Source organism: Haliotis rufescens, unplaced genomic scaffold (assembly GCF_023055435.1).
Source record: "Haliotis rufescens isolate VD_foot unplaced genomic scaffold, xgHalRufe1.0.p SCAF_17, whole genome shotgun sequence".
Taxonomy (NCBI): domain Eukaryota; kingdom Metazoa; phylum Mollusca; class Gastropoda; order Lepetellida; family Haliotidae; genus Haliotis; species Haliotis rufescens.
Window position 1 is genome coordinate 3824883 of NW_025963857.1, and position 18111 is coordinate 3842993.

General features: G+C 43.2%; 1 protein-coding gene across 6 annotated transcripts in view; it reads left to right on the top strand.

Annotated features, from left to right (window-relative positions):
• Window positions 1–18111, top strand: part of LOC124145828 (inositol 1,4,5-trisphosphate receptor type 3-like) — a 180350-nt gene that overhangs the window by 148293 nt on the left and 13946 nt on the right. For 2 of the 6 annotated variants that reach the window (XM_046515808.2, XM_046516129.2), the window contains 11 exons: window positions 730–832; window positions 2284–2334; window positions 5217–5441; window positions 6672–6806; window positions 7986–8135; window positions 8993–9094; window positions 10781–10864; window positions 12212–12412; window positions 12796–12801; window positions 13465–13473; window positions 17766–17871. In XM_046515808.2, coding sequence (XP_046371764.1) covers window positions 730–832; window positions 2284–2334; window positions 5217–5441; window positions 6672–6806; window positions 7986–8135; window positions 8993–9094; window positions 10781–10864; window positions 12212–12412; window positions 12796–12801; window positions 13465–13473; window positions 17766–17871 — 1172 coding nt within the window. The remainder of the gene's footprint in view (window positions 1–729; window positions 833–2283; window positions 2335–5216; window positions 5442–6671; window positions 6807–7985; window positions 8136–8992; window positions 9095–10780; window positions 10865–12211; window positions 12413–12795; window positions 12802–13464; window positions 13474–17765; window positions 17872–18111) is intronic. The other 4 variants (XM_046516046.2, XM_046516303.2, XM_046515885.2 and 1 more) reach the window with 3 other exon arrangements.

Below are 18111 nucleotides of genomic sequence, written 5' to 3' on the forward strand. Positions count from 1 at the left end.
GTGAAGCCCATTTCTCGTGTTTCCGTGGTGTGATATGGCTGGAATATTGTTAAATGCCGTGAAACAGTATACTGCTCTGTATTGATACTGGAACTAGTTGTTTAGGGTGATGAAAACAAGCACCTCTATGGGTGAGCTAGTCGCTCTTGTGTAATCTAGTGTACTGTATTTTTTAGGTATTTCTCTCTTGTCACAAGGTATTGACTATCCGGGGTGGGTCAGTGCCATGATATATCACACAAGGTTGTACTGGATCATATAATTATGTGAAGGGAGGTGGGGCACCAGGGTCAAGACCCGTGAAGATCCTGGTTCTTGCCGCAAAATGCGACTATGCTTTTACGAGACTAACGGGATCGGGTGGTCAGGCTGGCTGACTTGGTTGATGCATGTCATCGTATCCCAATTGCGTGGATCGATCCTCATGACATCAATCACTGGATTGTCTGGTCCAGACTCGATTATTTCCAGACCTTCCTCATATAGCTGGAATGCTGCTGAGTGCGACGTTAAACAAACAAACAAACAAACAAAAACATGGTCAAAGACAAACGCTAACATATTGCAGAGTCTTGTATCCGCTGATAAAAAACAATCTCACTTTATACACATTGTAATCTTTGGTTTGTCACATCATACCCTCAGAACGTGACACCCCGTTCTGTGACAGAAAACTGTTCAAATCTTTAAACTGTCCCTCTCTCACACATGGTGACCGTGTTGTTGCAGACGGTCCCTGCAGGCGCAGCAGGATGCCAAGATGAAGGACACTCCCGAGGCCGTTGCCAAGAAGGCAACTCACACATTCGTCGTCAGTCTCATGGCTCTCAAGGTAGTTCATGTTACACACGACGGATCTGTATGTTAAGTTTCGGTACTGAAACCAACTCCAACATTTCATAATTTTCCACACAGCACCAGTGTTACATGGTCCGTGAAGTATGTAGTATCTTCTTTGTGAGATGTTATATTATTAGGCGTGTAGAGTAGAACAGTAGCTTATCCTTACTATCCATGTATGCTAGGGTATGTTAATATGTTGTATCCTAGTTCAGAAATACAAAACATTGTTCCGTGGTTATTTCGATTAATCTTAATACCATACTGAAGCAAAGCAACTTTGAGTCAATACCTATGCAAATACATGTTGAATATCAGTGCACAGTTACATTTAATGGGTTATTTGAATTGAAATGAAACATTTCCAGCGGCAAATTAATTCTCCATTCACTTTAGTGTTAATTGCAAATGCAACGCAACATCTATTTTCTCTCCCTGTCCAGAGTTCTAGATGTAGATCATTAGTCTGTCTCACAGTCTCTGAACCATAATCTTTCCCTTCCTCCCGTCTCTAACTGTCATGCAAAATCTCTAAATGAAGCAAGTCTAGATTTGCTTATGCATCTCCCATCTCACTGGGGCTTCTTTTCAATTTTAATGGATTCATTTGTGTCTATCAATATCATATATTTTCAGAGACTATGCGTTCGTCTACTAGATCAAATGTAGCTCAGGAACCTTAAACGATTGTATTGCAAGACAATTCGTATGAAAGTTCAGTGATCGCGATAGTACATATACTCTCGTTCAGAACATGAACTAACTTTCAGGGCAAACGTATTCGCGTTGCTTCATGTATACGTACCAATATACCCTCCATCACTGAAGTAAGCTAGTCTACATCCCGATAATCATTGACAGTTCAACACACAATCATGGAACATTTTAATTCCAAATTGATAAATGACCACGGGTGAAAAGTTTCACTTGGCTTAATTGAAAAAGGAGCCACGAGTATACGTCAACAATGCGCCAGTGCAGACTAATACACTGCTATAAATCACAATTCCCCAGGTGACTATTACCTCTTGACTTTGTGTTCATCAAACTTCACAATTACATAAATGGATTTCCCATGGCAGTAAATTTAATTCTAAGCATGGTTCAGTGTTCGGGGGAAGCTTTGACCTTATGCAGATGAAAGACATGAGTCGCTGCTGCTTGGTATCAATAATTCACATGTGATATGTATGATTTCAATTTCCGCATGCATCACTGGAGTAAGATACATCAGTCATTGTTTTCAGTATTGTCAGAAATGTGTACTCTAGTGTATTAGAAAATGCAACATTAAGGAGATTTAAGAGAAGCTGTAACGGAAATGATATGTTCATCATTGGTTGTTTATTTATTTTTGCAATTCTGCATCCTTTGCATGATAGATTTCATCCGTTTGAACTTGTCGAGTTCAACTAAACAAGTTGTTTCTTTGATCTGTTGCAGCAAATACAAAGTTATGAGGACGCCCTTCGCCAGCAGAGGCTCAGTGGATGGGTAAGACATGTCCTTGTTGGATTCCCCATCGCCCAAGATCATCATTCCTCCTGTTCCCCATTGCCCCAGATCCTCCTTCCTCCTGTTCTCCATCGCCCCAGATCTTCATTCCTCCTGTTCCCCATTGCCCTATATCCTCATTCCCCCTCTTCCCCATTGCCTCAGATCCTCATTCCCCGTCTTCCCCATTGCCCCAGATCCTCAATCCTCCTGTTCCCCATTGCCTCAGATCTTCATTCCCCCTCTTCCCCATTGCCTCAGATCCTCCTTCCTCCTGTTCTCCATCGCCCCAGATCTTCATTCCTCCTGTTCCCCATTGCCCTAGATCCTCATTCCCCCTCTTCCCCATTGCCTCAGATCCTCCTTCCCCGTCTTCCCCATTGCCCCAGATCCTCAATCCTCCTGTTCCCCATTGCCTCAGATCTTCATTCCCCCTCTTCCCCATTGCCTCAGATCCTCCTTCCTCCTGTCCTCCATCGCCCGTGATCTTCATTCCTCCTGTTCCCCATTGCCCCAGATCCTCATTCCTCCTGTTACCCATTGCCTCAGATCCTCATTCCCCCTCTTCCCCATTGCCTCAGATCCTCCTTGCCCCTGTTCCCCATTGCCCCAGATCCTCATTCCTCCTGTTCCCCATTGCCCCAGATCCTTATTCCTCCTGTTCCCCATTGCCCTAGATCCTCATTCCCCCTCTTCCCCATTGCCTCAGGTCCTCCTTCCCCGTCTTCCCCATTGCCCCAGATCCTCATTCCCCCTGTTCCCCATTGCCTTAGCTCCTCATTCCCCCTGTTCCCCATTGCCCCAGATCATCATTCCTCCTGTTCCCCATTGCCCCAGATCCTCATTCTTCCTGTTCCCCATTGCCTCAGATCCTCCTTGCCCCTGTTCCCCATTGCCCCAGATCCTCATTCCTCCTGTTCCCCATTGCCCCAGATCATCATTCCTCCTGTTCCCCATTGCCCCAGATCATCATTCCTCCTGTTCCCCATTGCCTCAGATCCTCATTCCCCCTCTTCCCCATTGCCCAAGATCCTCATTCCTCCTGTTCCCCATTGCCCCAGATCCTCATTCCTCCTGATCCCATTGCCTCAGATCCTCCTTGCCCCTGTTCCCCATTGCCCCAGATCCTCATTCCTCCTGTTCTCCATTGCCCCAGATCCTCACCCCCCCCCCCTGTTCCCCATTGCCCCAGATCATCATTCCTCCTGTTCTCCATTGCCCCAGATCATCATTCCTCCTGTTCCCAATTGCCTCAGATCATCATTCCTCCTGTTCCCCATTGCCCCAGATCATCATTCCTCCTGTTCTCCATTGCCCCAGATCATCATCCCCCCTGTTCCCCATTGCCCCAGATCATCATTCCTCCTGTTTCCCATTGCCTCAGATCATCATTCCTCCTGTTCCCCATTGCCCCAGATCATCATTCCTCCTGTTCTCCATTGCCCCAGATCATCATTCCTCCTGTTCCCCATTGCCTCAGATCATCATTCCTCCTGTTCCCAATTGCCTCAGATCATCATTCCTCCTGTTCCCCATTGCCCCAGATCATCATTCCTCCTGTTCCCCATTGCCAAAGATCATCATTCCTCCTGTTCTCCATTGCCCCAGATCATCATTCCTCCTGTTCCCCATTGCCCCAGATCCTCATTCCTCCTGTTCCCCATTGCCCCAGATCATTATTCCTCCTGTTCTCCATTGCCCCAGATGCTCATTCCTCCTGTTCCCCATTGCCTCAGATCATCATTCCTCCTGTTCTTCATTGCCTCAGATCATCATTCCTCCTGTTCCCCATTGCCCCAGATGCTCATTCCTCCTGTTCTCCATTGCCCCAGATCACCATTCCCCCCGTTCCCCATTGCCTCAGATCATCATTCCTCCTGTTCCCCATTGCCCCAGATCATCATTCCTCCTGTTCCCCATTGCCTCAGATCCTCATTCCTCCTGTTCCCCATTGCCCCAGATCCTCATTCCTCCTGTTCTCCATTGCCCCAGATCATCATTCCTCCTGTTCCAATTTGCCCCAGATGTTCATTCCTCCTGTACTCCATTGCCTCAGATCATCATTCCTCCTGTTCCCCATTGCCCCTGATCCTTATTCCCCCTGTTCCCCATTGCCCCAGATCCCCATTCCTCCTGTTCCCCATTGCCCCAGATCCTCATCCCCCTGTTCACTATTGCCCCAGATCCCCATTCCCCCTGTTCCCCATCGACCCAGATCCTCATCCCCCTGTTCACCATTATCCCAGATCCTCATTCCCCTGTTCCCAATCGCCCCAGATCCTCATTCTACCCGTACCCCATTGAGAGGCCTGTACTCGGGTCTTCTACTGACGCTTTAACCACTTGTCATGTTTCATTATAACAGCATATTAATCATTCACGGAACATGTGTAGGTTTGTACACTGTCAGTTACTTTTAAGAATTCTCAATTAGCGCAGCCCCCTTTAGTCACAGGAAATACACAACGGCATCCTTGGCTGTCAGCCAAACGTTACATTTTTTCTCAATTTCTCAGTCAGAGGTCTGTTATTCAGTTGAAGTTCCTATCCTTACACGTATACTCACGTATCACACCATCCTCTCAGTGGCTTTACAGTGGTCACAGTAATGGCATTGGCATCTCACTGTTTCTGACATAAAATTCGGTCGTGGGTGACGCAGTAGTCCAAACGCTGTGGAGTAGGAGTAGAGGTGTGTTGTAGAAGTCAGAGAAATCACCTTTGAGCTCGTTGATTCCACTTCCGGAATCAACATATTCTCATAATTACGCCATTACTTAACACGCCACGACTTGCGTCGCGTGTTCATTCTGGCGCTGAACCAAACTTTCTCACCTACTCATCAAAAGCAGTTGAGTCATCTGTCAGTATCATGTTTACAGACGAAAAAGAAGGCATCAGCCTCGACGAAGAAGCAAAAAAAGGCCAAGAAGCCTAAGAAACCAAAGGAAGAGAAGAAGAAGGAGCCGAAGAAGTCGAAGAAGGATGCAGCCCAGGCCAACGGCATCAAGAAGGAGGTGAACTTCGCCAACCCTCTGGTGAAGGAGAATGAAGCCCTGATAGACACGGTGCAGGACACCGACATGGAACTCACTGTCAAGGTAGAGGTGAGCGTGCCGTCCTGTACACGTGTTCCACAACCTACAACCCAGCTCCAACCACACACACACACGCACGTACACACACGCACGTACACACACACACGCACACATGTACGCACGCACACACGCACGCACACGCACACGCACACACGTACGCACGCACACACGCACGTACACACACGCACAGGGAGTGAGGAAGAGAATGAGAGAGAGAGGAAGAGAGTGACAGAGGAAGAGAAAGTGACAGAGAGTGTGTGAGGAAGAGAGAGAGTGAGGAAGAGAGACAGTGAGGAAGTGAGTGAGTGAGTGACTATGGTTTTACGCCGCTTTTAGCAATATTCCAGCAATATCACGGCGGGGTACACCAGAAATGGGCTTCACACATTGTACCCATGTCGGGAATCGAACCCGGGTCTTCGGCGTGACGAGCGAACGCTTTAATCATTAGGCTACCCGACCGCCCCTGAGGAAGAGAGAGTGAGGGAAGAAGAAAATGAGAGACAGTGGGGAAGAGAAAGAGGGGGAAGGGAAGAGAGGGTGAGGTAGGAAGAGAGTGTGTGAGTGAGTGAGGAAGAGAGGGGGAATGAGAGAGTATTAAGGAGAGAGAGGAAGATAGTGAGAGTGAAGAAGAGAGTGAGTGAGAGAGTCTGTGAGAGAGAGATAGAGAGAGACCTGTTCATGTTCATGTCATTGAAATACTGGTCACGGTAAACATTGGATGGCGTAGTTTCAGTGATAGTAGTAGTAGTAGTAGTAGTAGTAGTAGTAGTAGTAGTAGTAGTAGTAGTTGTTGTTGTGATTTTCATGACGTTAGAGACAGGAGTAGACATAGCCGCGTCTCACAACAACCAGGTTAAACCTACAGAAACCATTGTAAATCCCCATTGTGCACGCGCACACACACACACGTCATTTACTGTATATAAGCTTATAACGAACTACGGTTATATCGAACTTATATCAGTGGTGCCTTTAAGTTCGTTATAACCGTAGTTTACTGTATATGGCGGCGGTGTGTTAATTATCGTATGTGGGACTGACAATCCAGTGATTGACAGCATGAGCATCGATCTACACAATTGGGATACAATAGCATGCATCAACCAAGTCAGCTGACCACACGACCCCGTTAGTCATCTCCTACGACAAACATAGTCGCCTCTTTGTGTTCAGTGTTTAGAATACCATCAGTAATAGTTACGTTCCTAATATTTGTGTCTGTTGTGTTCCCATAAGGACCCGGAACCGGAAGTGAAGGAGGATGACGCGGCGGAGGGTGACACATCCATGGAGTACCGGAACGACGGCTACATCGAACTGGTTCTCAAGGTGATGGCCCGGATGTGTGACGGGCAGAACAAGCTCTTGCAGGTATGGCTCCTTGACTGGGCGCCTGTCTACAAAAACGGTGACATTTTTCATAGGTTGCGATTAGTTAAATAAAGCGACAAAACCATTTCCATATCCAATAGAAATATCTGCTTAAAGCAGAGTCGATTTACGATTCGGACCATATCATGAGCATGTGTTAGTAAATCACTATCAAATAGCGATGACACCAGATGTTCGCGAAAAGGTGAGCGTATCCTGTCCTATCGATGTCACCCGTCACAAACACATGCAAAGGCAAGTCAATTGTTCCCCTGACAAGACACACAATAGGTGTTTGAATAGCTAGAGGTATACTGTCTGGACCTGCCAACTGATCCCGATTCCAGTACCTCTTTCCCCTTCAGGGTGTACAAAACACGTGTTTATGAAATATTCATCCTAATATTTTTAAGTCTCCCGTTCATTACTTGCAAATATTAGCGTCAGACCCTTTACATATTCATAAGAAATCTCTCTACCAAAAGCAGGGTCCACTGTACGATAACGACAACATCATTCCGACAACACTCCGACCTTCGTCGAAATCACTGGTGCTAATAATGCACCATGTCTACCATATAGATTAATTCATGCAGACATGGCACTGTTTTCACGTTTCATCCTCACATAAGTCCATAGACCACGTAATACTTAACACAGATTTATAACTTCGATGTTGAATAAAAATCTTTTTCATTATATTTATTTTAACTACATTGCCAAACCATTTTAGGGTAGTTCAAAGGTTAATTTGAAATGTGACCTCTTGCTTCTATTGTATATAAATTACAATGCTGTATTTCCTCTATTAGACGCCGGTTCTCTAATAAACACCGGCCTTTAATGGACCCCAGGTTATACGCAACGTCAACAAACAAAAGCAGGGTCCATTAGTTGATGAAATGTATGATCCCTATCACATTAAATTTACGGCGTATGATGATAACTCCCTCGCTTAATAATGACTTTTTCCTGCAAATGTACCATTTGAATGGCTAGAATTATCAATTCGGTGCCAACATTAAACAGAAGACACGCCGGGCCAGGGTCAACGACTTGTGCGAAATTAATCGACTCCCAGGCGCCTAATAGAGGAAATACGGTAATATCATTCACGATTATCGTTTTCTTCGTGTAGGTCGTTAAGAACTACAAATCGTTGGGGTTTTTTGTTGACAGGACTATCTCCGTGAACAACCTGACAACGTCAAATCGTTTGACATCATCGCAGAGGTGACCCGCTTCCTCAACGTCGTGTACTCCAACATCAACGATAAGAGCATTGACCTCGTTATTCAGCTGTTTGAGTCCATGAATGAGTTCACTGCCGTAAGTTATAAACAGATATTGATCTCGTTACTGTTCGGACCACTACTGCAGAAGACTTATATAAATATTATAAAGTATTATTGTTTCGTTTATACGAAATCATATGAAAACAAATGCTTTAGCTGGAAACGGTTCCAACGTAACGGGGGGCACGGGTGGCACAGTCGTCTGAGGCGCCGCGATTCGCTGTGCAGAGTTGCGTCCCTTGGGCACGCCAGAAACCTATGATTGGGTTCGAATCCCGGTTCGCCCAGATTACGTTTCTAGGTTTGTCAGCACCATACCCGTGCTCGTGGGTTTCACCGAAGTGGTAAACGTCTGAGACCTGCATCACTTGGGGCTTTCCTCCCACATTAAGCTGACACGCCGCGATATAACTGGAATACTGTTTAAAGCGGCGTAAAACCCAACTTTCTCACTCACTCCAACGTAACGAGAATGGAATATGTCCCTAGCAGCCTATGGTGGTCGTAAGATGGGATCGGATGGTCAGCCTCGGTGACTTGGTTGATTGCGTGTCATCCTATCCCGACAGCGCGGGTAGATGCTCATGATATCAATTACTGGTTTGAATGGTCTAGATTTGATAATTTGCAGGCCCACGTTACATAACTTAAATGTTGTTGATACTAAGACAACAAACAAACAGGAATAACGGGATATAACGGCATATACAATCAATGAGGTCTTTGATAGGCATTTAGAAGTTGGAAGAACATGAATACATGACTCTTTTCTAAGTGTAACATTTCATGGGGTGAAAGGTCAAGAAGTAACCCTGAAACGTCGTTACATCGAATGAAGGAGTTGTTATCCACAGAAAATTGTCATGTATATGTTAAATGCTCTCCTTCTAGGGTAACCAGGACAACCGCATCGTCATCTACGACAACAAGATCATCGACTATATCAACTTCATCTTAAGAGCCGGCGACTTCGAGAACTGCTCCATTGAGAAGGTTGGACGATTGTTGAGGAATCTGAAATAATTATTCTTTTTCACGTTTTTTCCGATTAATTGAAGTGTCAAAAGGAAAATGGAATCAAATGTCCACTTTCACCACTAAATATCACATCAATAAAATTGTTACATATGATAAACATATTTGTTCGTCCTCACGGAAACAAAATGGAGAAAAATCATTTCAATATTCATAAGGAAACCCCGCTAAAAGCGAGTCCACCTGACTTAATAATAAGCATGTGTTTATGAATCGCTGTAATTTGACAAAACTAACCAAATCATGTAAACTGCCGAGCAAAAGAAAGTATACACTTGACAATTGGATTTGACTCAAAAATTACAAACGTTATCATAACATTACGAGGCTGATCTGTTGTGAGATGCTCATTGATCGATGTGATGCATGAAACATCGCCTGTGATACCGTATCAAATACGTCAGTATCGAATAACCATTTCTTGTTTGTTTCATTTTGCCACCGTCAAACATGGGTGTATACTTTCTTTTGCCCAGCAGTGTATTTGTCTGTGACCAAAGTCCCAACCTATGAAAACTTGGAACTATTCTTCTGTTTGATTTTGTTACTGTTTAAGAACTTGAATGCAACTTATAAGAAAGAGCGAAACTGAATGTATGATCGTAATGGTATCAGTTCAAACCTATTTTACAAGCAGCAATGTACATCACTGCCATCAGTGTTTTGTTTTTGTTTGTTTGTTACGTAAAACGTTGTCCATGCTCCACAACCCAAATTGGTTCAGGAAAATTTTAGGGCGGGTAATTTGAGAACACGAGAAGCACGGGAATGGATCCAGAGTTAGTGTACGTTTACCGAAATGCTAAGCCTTGGAGATACAGAGGGGGAGGAGGATGGCAATGTGTGTGTGTGTGTGTGTGTGTGTGTGTGTGTGTGTGTGTGTGTGTGTGTGTGTGTGTGTGTGTGTGTGTGTGTGTGTGTGTGTGTGTTGTTTCACGCCGCACTGTTCCAGCTATGTGACGGCGGTGTGTCAAAGTGTGTGTGTGTCTGTTATCAATGCTAGCAATGTTTGTGTGTTATTAATTTTCGCAATGTGTGTGTATGTGTCATTAATGCTGGCAAAGTGTGTGTGTTATATTAAGTCAGGCAATGTGTGTATGTGTCCTGAATGCTGGCAATGTATCAATGTGTGCATGTATCATTAAGTCTGGCAATGTGTGTGTGTCATTAATGCTGGCAATGTGTGTATGTGTCATTAATGCTGGCAATGTGTGTGTGTCATTAATGCTGGCAATGTGTGTGTGTCATTAATGCTGGCAATGTGTGTATGTGTCATTAATGCTGGCAATGTGTGTGTGTCATTAATGCTGGCAATGTGCGTATGTGTCATTAATCCTGGCAATGTGTGTGTGTCATTAAGTCTGGCAATGTGTGTATGTGTCATTAATGCTGGCAATGTGTGAATGTGTCATTAAGTCTGGCAATGTGTGTACATTGTATGTGTCATTAATGCTGGCAATGTGTGTATGTGTCATTAATGCTGGCAATGTGTGTGTGTTATTAAGTCTGGCAATGTGTGTATTTGTCATTAATGCTGGCAATGTGTTTATGTGTCATTAATGATGGCAATGTGTGTGTATGTTTCATTAATGCTGGCAATGTGTGTGTCATTCATGATGGCAATGTGTGTGTTATTCCTTACAGATCCTGGAACTGCGGAGTAGTATTGCTAACCTGGTCATGTCCCTGGTTGAAGAAAATGGACCAGGTGCTTCACAAGTCGCAAAGGTAAGTGATTGAAGCGTACACCTTGTTGTCAAGGACAATTACAATCCAAGCCGAAACGATAAAGGACGACGGATTCCAAGGTCAGGGCTTTAACGTGTTGTCACGAAATGGCGATGGTTCAACTTCGACCTCAGTCAAGGATTAAATTCGTTCTCGACATACCGTTATGTTTCATAAACTTTATAACCAACTCACTCGTCGATGACGTAACTTCTGAATATTTATGATTTCTGCACTGAAACTCTAGAAGTGTACTTTCTTCGCCTCTGGATTTCCTTTCCTTAAACTGACGCTAGGCTCGTCCTAGTTGCGGGATGGGGGTTAGGGGGGTAGGGGCTAGAAAGTTTAATCTGCCCGGAGAGCGGAAGGTCGGTGGTTCGATTCCCGGTCGTGTAATACCAAAAGACGTTAATGGGTGGTATTTGTTACCGGTGAAACAAGGACTGTTTGGCTCGGAGTCCATATACTGTGTCTCAGTAGGTTGTCCATGTTAAACTTGGGCGTGTTATCTCAGTGGACATGCATTCACTATATAATCGGCATTTAACACATCCCAAGTCATCTTACTTTTTTCTTAAAACACCAACTTAATTAAAACATTTCATTGTGGCAACTGGTGATTACCAACAATTCACACAGACAATACCTGTTTGACACAAGTCACTAATAACTACCTCTAGATGCAGACCGGAAATGGGTACCAGGCTGCATAGAGTAGTCCCCCTTTAATACCCATGTAATGTACATACCTCCTATGTTCACATCTTCCCGAGGCAAGGTCGTGAACTGACCATAAAAGTCCAGTTTCCACCCTTGCCGAACTATGCTAGAATTGTCGTAGCTCCACTTGTGGCTATAACGAGTTATTTCCTATTAGTGTCCATCCTATTGACCAACCAGATTTCACCTCTCAGATCACTTGCATTTGCTTCAAACAAAATGGCTGCGGCCAGTCAAGACGATCTGATGGATAATCAAGATCCATATTGTAATAAAAAGGGTCTTACTTCACGAAGTGCATCAAATCACATGAGCACCTTGATTAAAAACGTGAAAAGATTTGGAAAATATCTGTTGACGCTAAATTGACGGTACACTTGCTTTGCAAATCCTGCGGTCGCCTGAAATCTGCACGTTAAAATCCATGTTGCTTACGAACCGGATGTCTAGTTTGTTACTCGGATTTGATTGGACTATGCATAGACTCGTTTGTCCAGCCAAAATATAACTCCAGACTTCCAGCCTTGTTCGGCAAGGAAACTGGAAACTGGACTTTTAAAGTCAGTTAACTACCTTGCCTCGGGACGATGCTATGTTCATTACATAAAAACACATTTTTCTTTGTAGGAAGTAAAAGATACTTTGGACAAGAAAGCAGTTTTAGCCTTAATGACGGAGTGCTACGAGAATCACGTGACTGACAAAAAAGCCATTGAGGAACTGAAAAACATGCCGATAATGGGCGCGCCGCAGACGGGGTCCCAGAGTTACCTAGCAACGGCAAAATCTTTCGCCATTGCTGGAGGCAGCTTCCTATCAGGGGTCATGGTATGTATTGCGTTTTTTTCATTGAAAGCATGTGCTTATATTAGATTATTCGAAAGCTGTTGATTTATTTATCAAAAATGTTAATTTCAAAGCAGCATGCTTGTGTAAAAGCTCAAAAAGAATAAATGATAACAATGCATGGCCTGATGCTTGACGAGAATATTATTGCATGCTATTATTTCTTTGTAACTAGATGCATAGTGTCTCCCAGTATAAGGAGACCAGTACGTGTTGTTATATTGTTTCATATCATCAATGTTCTGTTCAAGCTAGATCTATAAAACACAACACTGGAAATCCGTTTTTTAAATGTGTCTAGTGTTTATACTGTGTTCCAGTATTGATACTATTATGATACTGTCTGTTCTACTGTTCTTTTAAAGGACAAAGTAAGTACACATCTTTCCCTGCACTTCATCTTCTTTAACTACATTACCGTGACTCGAACTAACTGATTCATCCCATTTACTAGACCAAAAGCATCTGAATAGACCCATCATAACCCTAGCATGGACTGACTCCCGTAAGGGGGTTCTATATACCCACAGTCTAACCGTCTCAGTTTTCTTTTAAACAACTCATGCTTCCTCGAGCTCTCATTAGATAGAGGAATTCATCAATTAAGTCTCTTCATAACTCCTAACAAACTGTTATAGATAACGAAGCATTGTGTTTACCAGTAAAATGGCTCATCGTTAGTAGCGCAATATTAGCCTGCGCATCATGGAGACGTGCTTAGTTTAATTTGTGACTATTATAGAAAATAAGAAAACGTACAACTTTATGGAAAACAACTTCATTGTTTTTTCTATGTTTGGATGTAGAACTGTAATAACGATGGAGTTTGTGACTATTATGTTCATATGCAGTGGCGTATCTTATTATGTCATTTGCAACCATTAATCTCAGGGGTTAAAGACGCCTACTGACATATATGTAGAAACTTAATTTGTACAACTTCCGACTCTACATGTGTTACTGTGTGTGTCTGTCGTGGTCTCATTGTTCAGAAGTTATCTAGACGTGTAATGTCTCTCGTTTTGTGTTTGCAGGATGCAGCTGTAAGTAATATGTCAACAAACATATTAACAGAAATCTCCGAGAAATACATTTGTTCTAATCTTTAGACCGTCCGTTTCTCGTGTTCTGCAGTAGATTCCACCATGTCTGATATATGGGTAGCTGTCTCGGGGTGTGTTTTGTGGTAGATTCTAAATGTCTCTATATATGGGTAGCTGTCTCGGGCTGTGTTCTGTGTTCCGTGTCATGTTGTATTCTAGGGACTGTACAACCGACTAGTTGAGATGACGTGTGTAGTTGTGGTGTATAGATTAGATACTAAATCCACCAAGTAATGGGCAATCACCTACCTTATAACTGGACTCACAATCCTGTGAGGTTGTCTCGGGCTCATATGGTATCACCAAAGTGGTAAACTGCTTAGTGTAGTGTACAGAGTGGCTCTCTGGTGATTGGAAGGTCGGTGCATGCTCGTCGCTATATACCGTATTCGACGTAATAAGCGCCCCGCTCTAATAAGCGCCCACTGCGATATTTGCTAATATATTGGCTTGTGAACAATCCCATTTAGCACCCCTTCCGTGATCAGTGTAAACAAGACTTATTTATTCGCGTATAATACGCACTCGTGTGTTATATGCATTCTTAATTATGGGCAATTAAATTCTGGAAAAATATATCTGTCGCATATAAACATTTTAGTCTGTCAGCATAAACCACGAAAGTTATCTTTCAACTCTGTTTTTCCACCAATATAATATTCTAATAGGAGCCCCCTATTTCTAATTTTGAGAGCGCCCTGGGCGCTTATTACGTCAAATACGGTAAGTGTAATAATCTTGAACGTGACATTAAATCCGTTTCACATGATCTCACCAAAGTGGTTGACGTTGCAATGTTGGGTTTTCCACTCACATTAAGCTGACACACCATGTTATAACTGAAATACTGTTTCAATCGTCATTAACACTCACCCACCCTCAATAAGAACTGGAGAGCATACATTATGTGTTATCACTGCACCTTTCCTTCGTAAGGGGCGGTCGGGTAGCCTAGTGGTTAAGGTGTTCGCTCATCACGCCGAAGATCCGGGTTCGATTCCCGACATGGGTACAATGTGTTAAGCCCATTTCTGGTGTCCCCCGCCGTGATATTGCTGGAGTATATCTAAAAGCGGCGTAAAACCCCACTCACTCACTCACTCATTTCCTTCGTAAGAGGCCGACAGGCGATGACAGAGGATAGTGGTCGCTCGTCACGCAGAATTCATAACGTCTATTCCTTACATGAGTACAAGCTTGAATACAATGATGCTGTCCATTGTAGTAGTGTTGGTATACTGTGACGTGATACACTCACTCACTCACTGTGATAGGTCATGCCTCCAATGTGGAGATTAGTCACTCACTTTTTACACCAAATGTTGATATGTTTGGACAAATTACAATGTTCAACGTGGTATATGGCAGTAAGTAAACCCACTAATTGTCACCCTACCGTCACTAACGCACATTCGTGTACTTCCTGTACTGTCAATATAGCAATCGCTATGCCAGTCTCTGACTATGGACCTCGACAATCTTTTAAAACTCGATCTTCTCAATATGTCAAACAACCCCACCCTCTGTCGAGGCCAATCTTCTCAATATGTCAAACAACCCCACCCTCTGGCCGGGCCAGTCATCCCAATATGTCAAACAACCTCATCCTCTGTCCAACCAAATATGTTCTCTCTGTGAAACAACCTCACCCTCTGTCGGGGCCATTGTTTTCAATATGTCAAACAACCTCACCCTCTGTCCAACCCAATCGCATATATCTGTCCCAAAACCTCAGCCTCAGATACAACTTCGACGATCGGTCTCACGTTGATGTAACCTCACGCTTATGGTCTCGTTCGATAAGTAGAACCTCATCGCTACGACCACCGTAAGTCTATGTTTAAGTATGAGAGTTATGACACTCTTAGCGTTAAGGTCGCTTTATAGAACGAGGCCAGATTGTCATCACTATGTCTGATTCTTAATGAAGCACGATGATATACAGCCACTGGCACTTACACTGAGGAATACTAAAATATATTTGCATTTATATTTCGTACATAAACTTCAATAAGCTTTTCAAAAGCCTATACCGTGCATTTATTTATCGTTCCAGTTCATAAAGCAGTCTTCATAACATCATCCATTCATGATTATTATTGAAGTAATGGTTATGTGTAGTTATTGATTCAGCTCAAATGGCTTCGGGTTCCTATACTGTAAACAGTAATATTCTGTAAATGAAGCTGCTTTAATTACTTGGTTTACGGATCTACCAAGAAAAACAATATACATTAAATTTATGAAAGTTTCCTCTTTCACATTCAGAAATTATAATATATTGGAGAAACAAAAATCTTTATAAATCCATTTGGAAAGGGACGTACGTCACTCTGTAATTTTGTTTCACTGAAAACACCATTGTTTTAAAAGATAACGACAGCAACAAATACTATTCAGGCCACATTTTTGTTGTAGGTTTTTTAGGAAAATATCCCTAAACCAATTAATTAAGCGACCATAGATATTTGCAAATGAACGTGTGTGTATCTACATCGCTTTACTAACCATCTGTGATCACGCTTTATCGTGCTTTCAAATCCACATCTAAAACCATTAACTCACACATATAATATTTCCTGTACCCAGTCACCTGTACCATATAATCGCCTTACAACAACACTAACATGTACAAGTACGTTCAACTGTGTTAAACGTGTATATGACAAAACCATCATGCATTTGATTGCGTGTTCTCTAGACTTGACCAAGTCTGTTTGGTAAACAATATTTCTTAACAACAATATTTTGTTGAAGGGAGATAACCCTTATACTCGATTTGCAGGTTATGCTGACAAAACGAAATGAAGCGTAATAAAATGTGCGTTGTTGCCTCCGAACTGGGCCCCTTGGGAGCTCTGCGTGTCGGCAAGTTAGGGGAATTAAGGGCGAAGGGACGAAGTGTTAAGAAATAATGATGTTATATACTATTCCAAACAAGCTTAAGAATACCCACAGTTGGAAGACTGTGTGTTGCAATACACACAAGCCTTGTCAAATTAATCATATGAAAAAATCGGGTGTTCTTGAACTTCTTTTGTGTAGTATATACTAGACCAAACAGACATGGGCAAGTCTATGTGTTCTGAGGATTTGTTGCTGTTCTGAATGATGTACAAGGCTCACTTTAACACTGAGTATGTAGCCTTCCATTCTTCTCCACTTTGTGCCCATGGTGACTGTCGTTGTCTTGTAGAAAAACTCCTAACCTATAGCGAACTACTTATTATGCATGCCCCGTGAAGACCCAGGAAGAAAGTAGGTCTTTAGCAACCCATGCTTGTCGTAAGAGGCGACTAACAAGATCGGGTTGTCAGGCTCGCTGAATTGCTGAATCCGAATTGCCTGGATCGAGGCTCATGACATCAATCACTGGATTGTCTGGTCCAGACTCGATTATTTACAGACCGCCGTCATATAGCTGGAGTATTGTTGAGTGCGGCGTTAAACAACAAACAAATTATATATTATATAAGAATGAGAATGAAGTCGTGGTATAAGGTCATCTGATTTAACCCTTTCGGTTGTATACATGCCACTGTACATTTGGCGGTTCTAAACCCGCACTGTCCTTAGCTCTATTGTTTGATAGTGAGTAAATCTTGAGAGCAAAAACATTTCATTTTCATAACGGGTGTTTTTTTTATATCTCTGTGATAAATTGTGAAACATTCTAATGCTGTATTTTTTTATGAATATGTTGATAAATATTTTTGGAAAACATGTTGATTTATTGCTGGTTAATATTAGTCACTTTGCGCTTGTATTTCAATATGTGTGTATTGCCGTGCCGTATGGCTGTGATGTCTGTGATGTGTCTAGTGATGTAGTGTCCGGGGGAGAAGGTAGGTGTACTCTAGTCAGTTGACATTCCCTGCTGTGGCTGTTGGATACGTGTCCGTACAGGACACTGCTGGCCCAGTGGACTAACGCACCTTCTAGGCGTGTCAGGATCCGCTGGTCGTGAGTTCGAATCCCCGCTTTGCACCGATTATGATCCATGGTTAGTCAGCACCATTCCCATGCTCGTGGGTGTCACCTTACATGTCTAAGACCTGCATCACTTCAGGCTTTTATCCCACGCCAAGCTGACAGTCCTAATATAATCGAAATACATTCAAGCGGCGTTTAACCAAACTCACTCACTCACTCCAGTGGAGGGGGGCGTATATGATTAGATTGTTCACAACGGTGGGGAATATGTACTCACTGCTGACATTGTTATTTCACAGAACAAGAAGAAGATGGAGTATGCAGATGACTACATGGACGTCGGGTTCAGCCTCTACCTCATCCTTGCCCGTATGGTCGACCTTGACCCCAAGATCCTTGACATGCGTATGTTACAAGAGAACACTTATTCACCAGGGAACGTAGATGTCAATATAATACGAGCTCTTTTATCCATATGGAATATAAATGTGACATACTGAACTGAAAGCGAAATAATGCAATGCCCTCTCATACTTATCAAAGAAGTGAAGACACCAGGCGCGTCCCACCGAACACGTAGAGTTCTATTGATGGGGGTATGCCCACCACTCGTGAGCACTCGTCACCATTCGCCCCTTTCCGTAA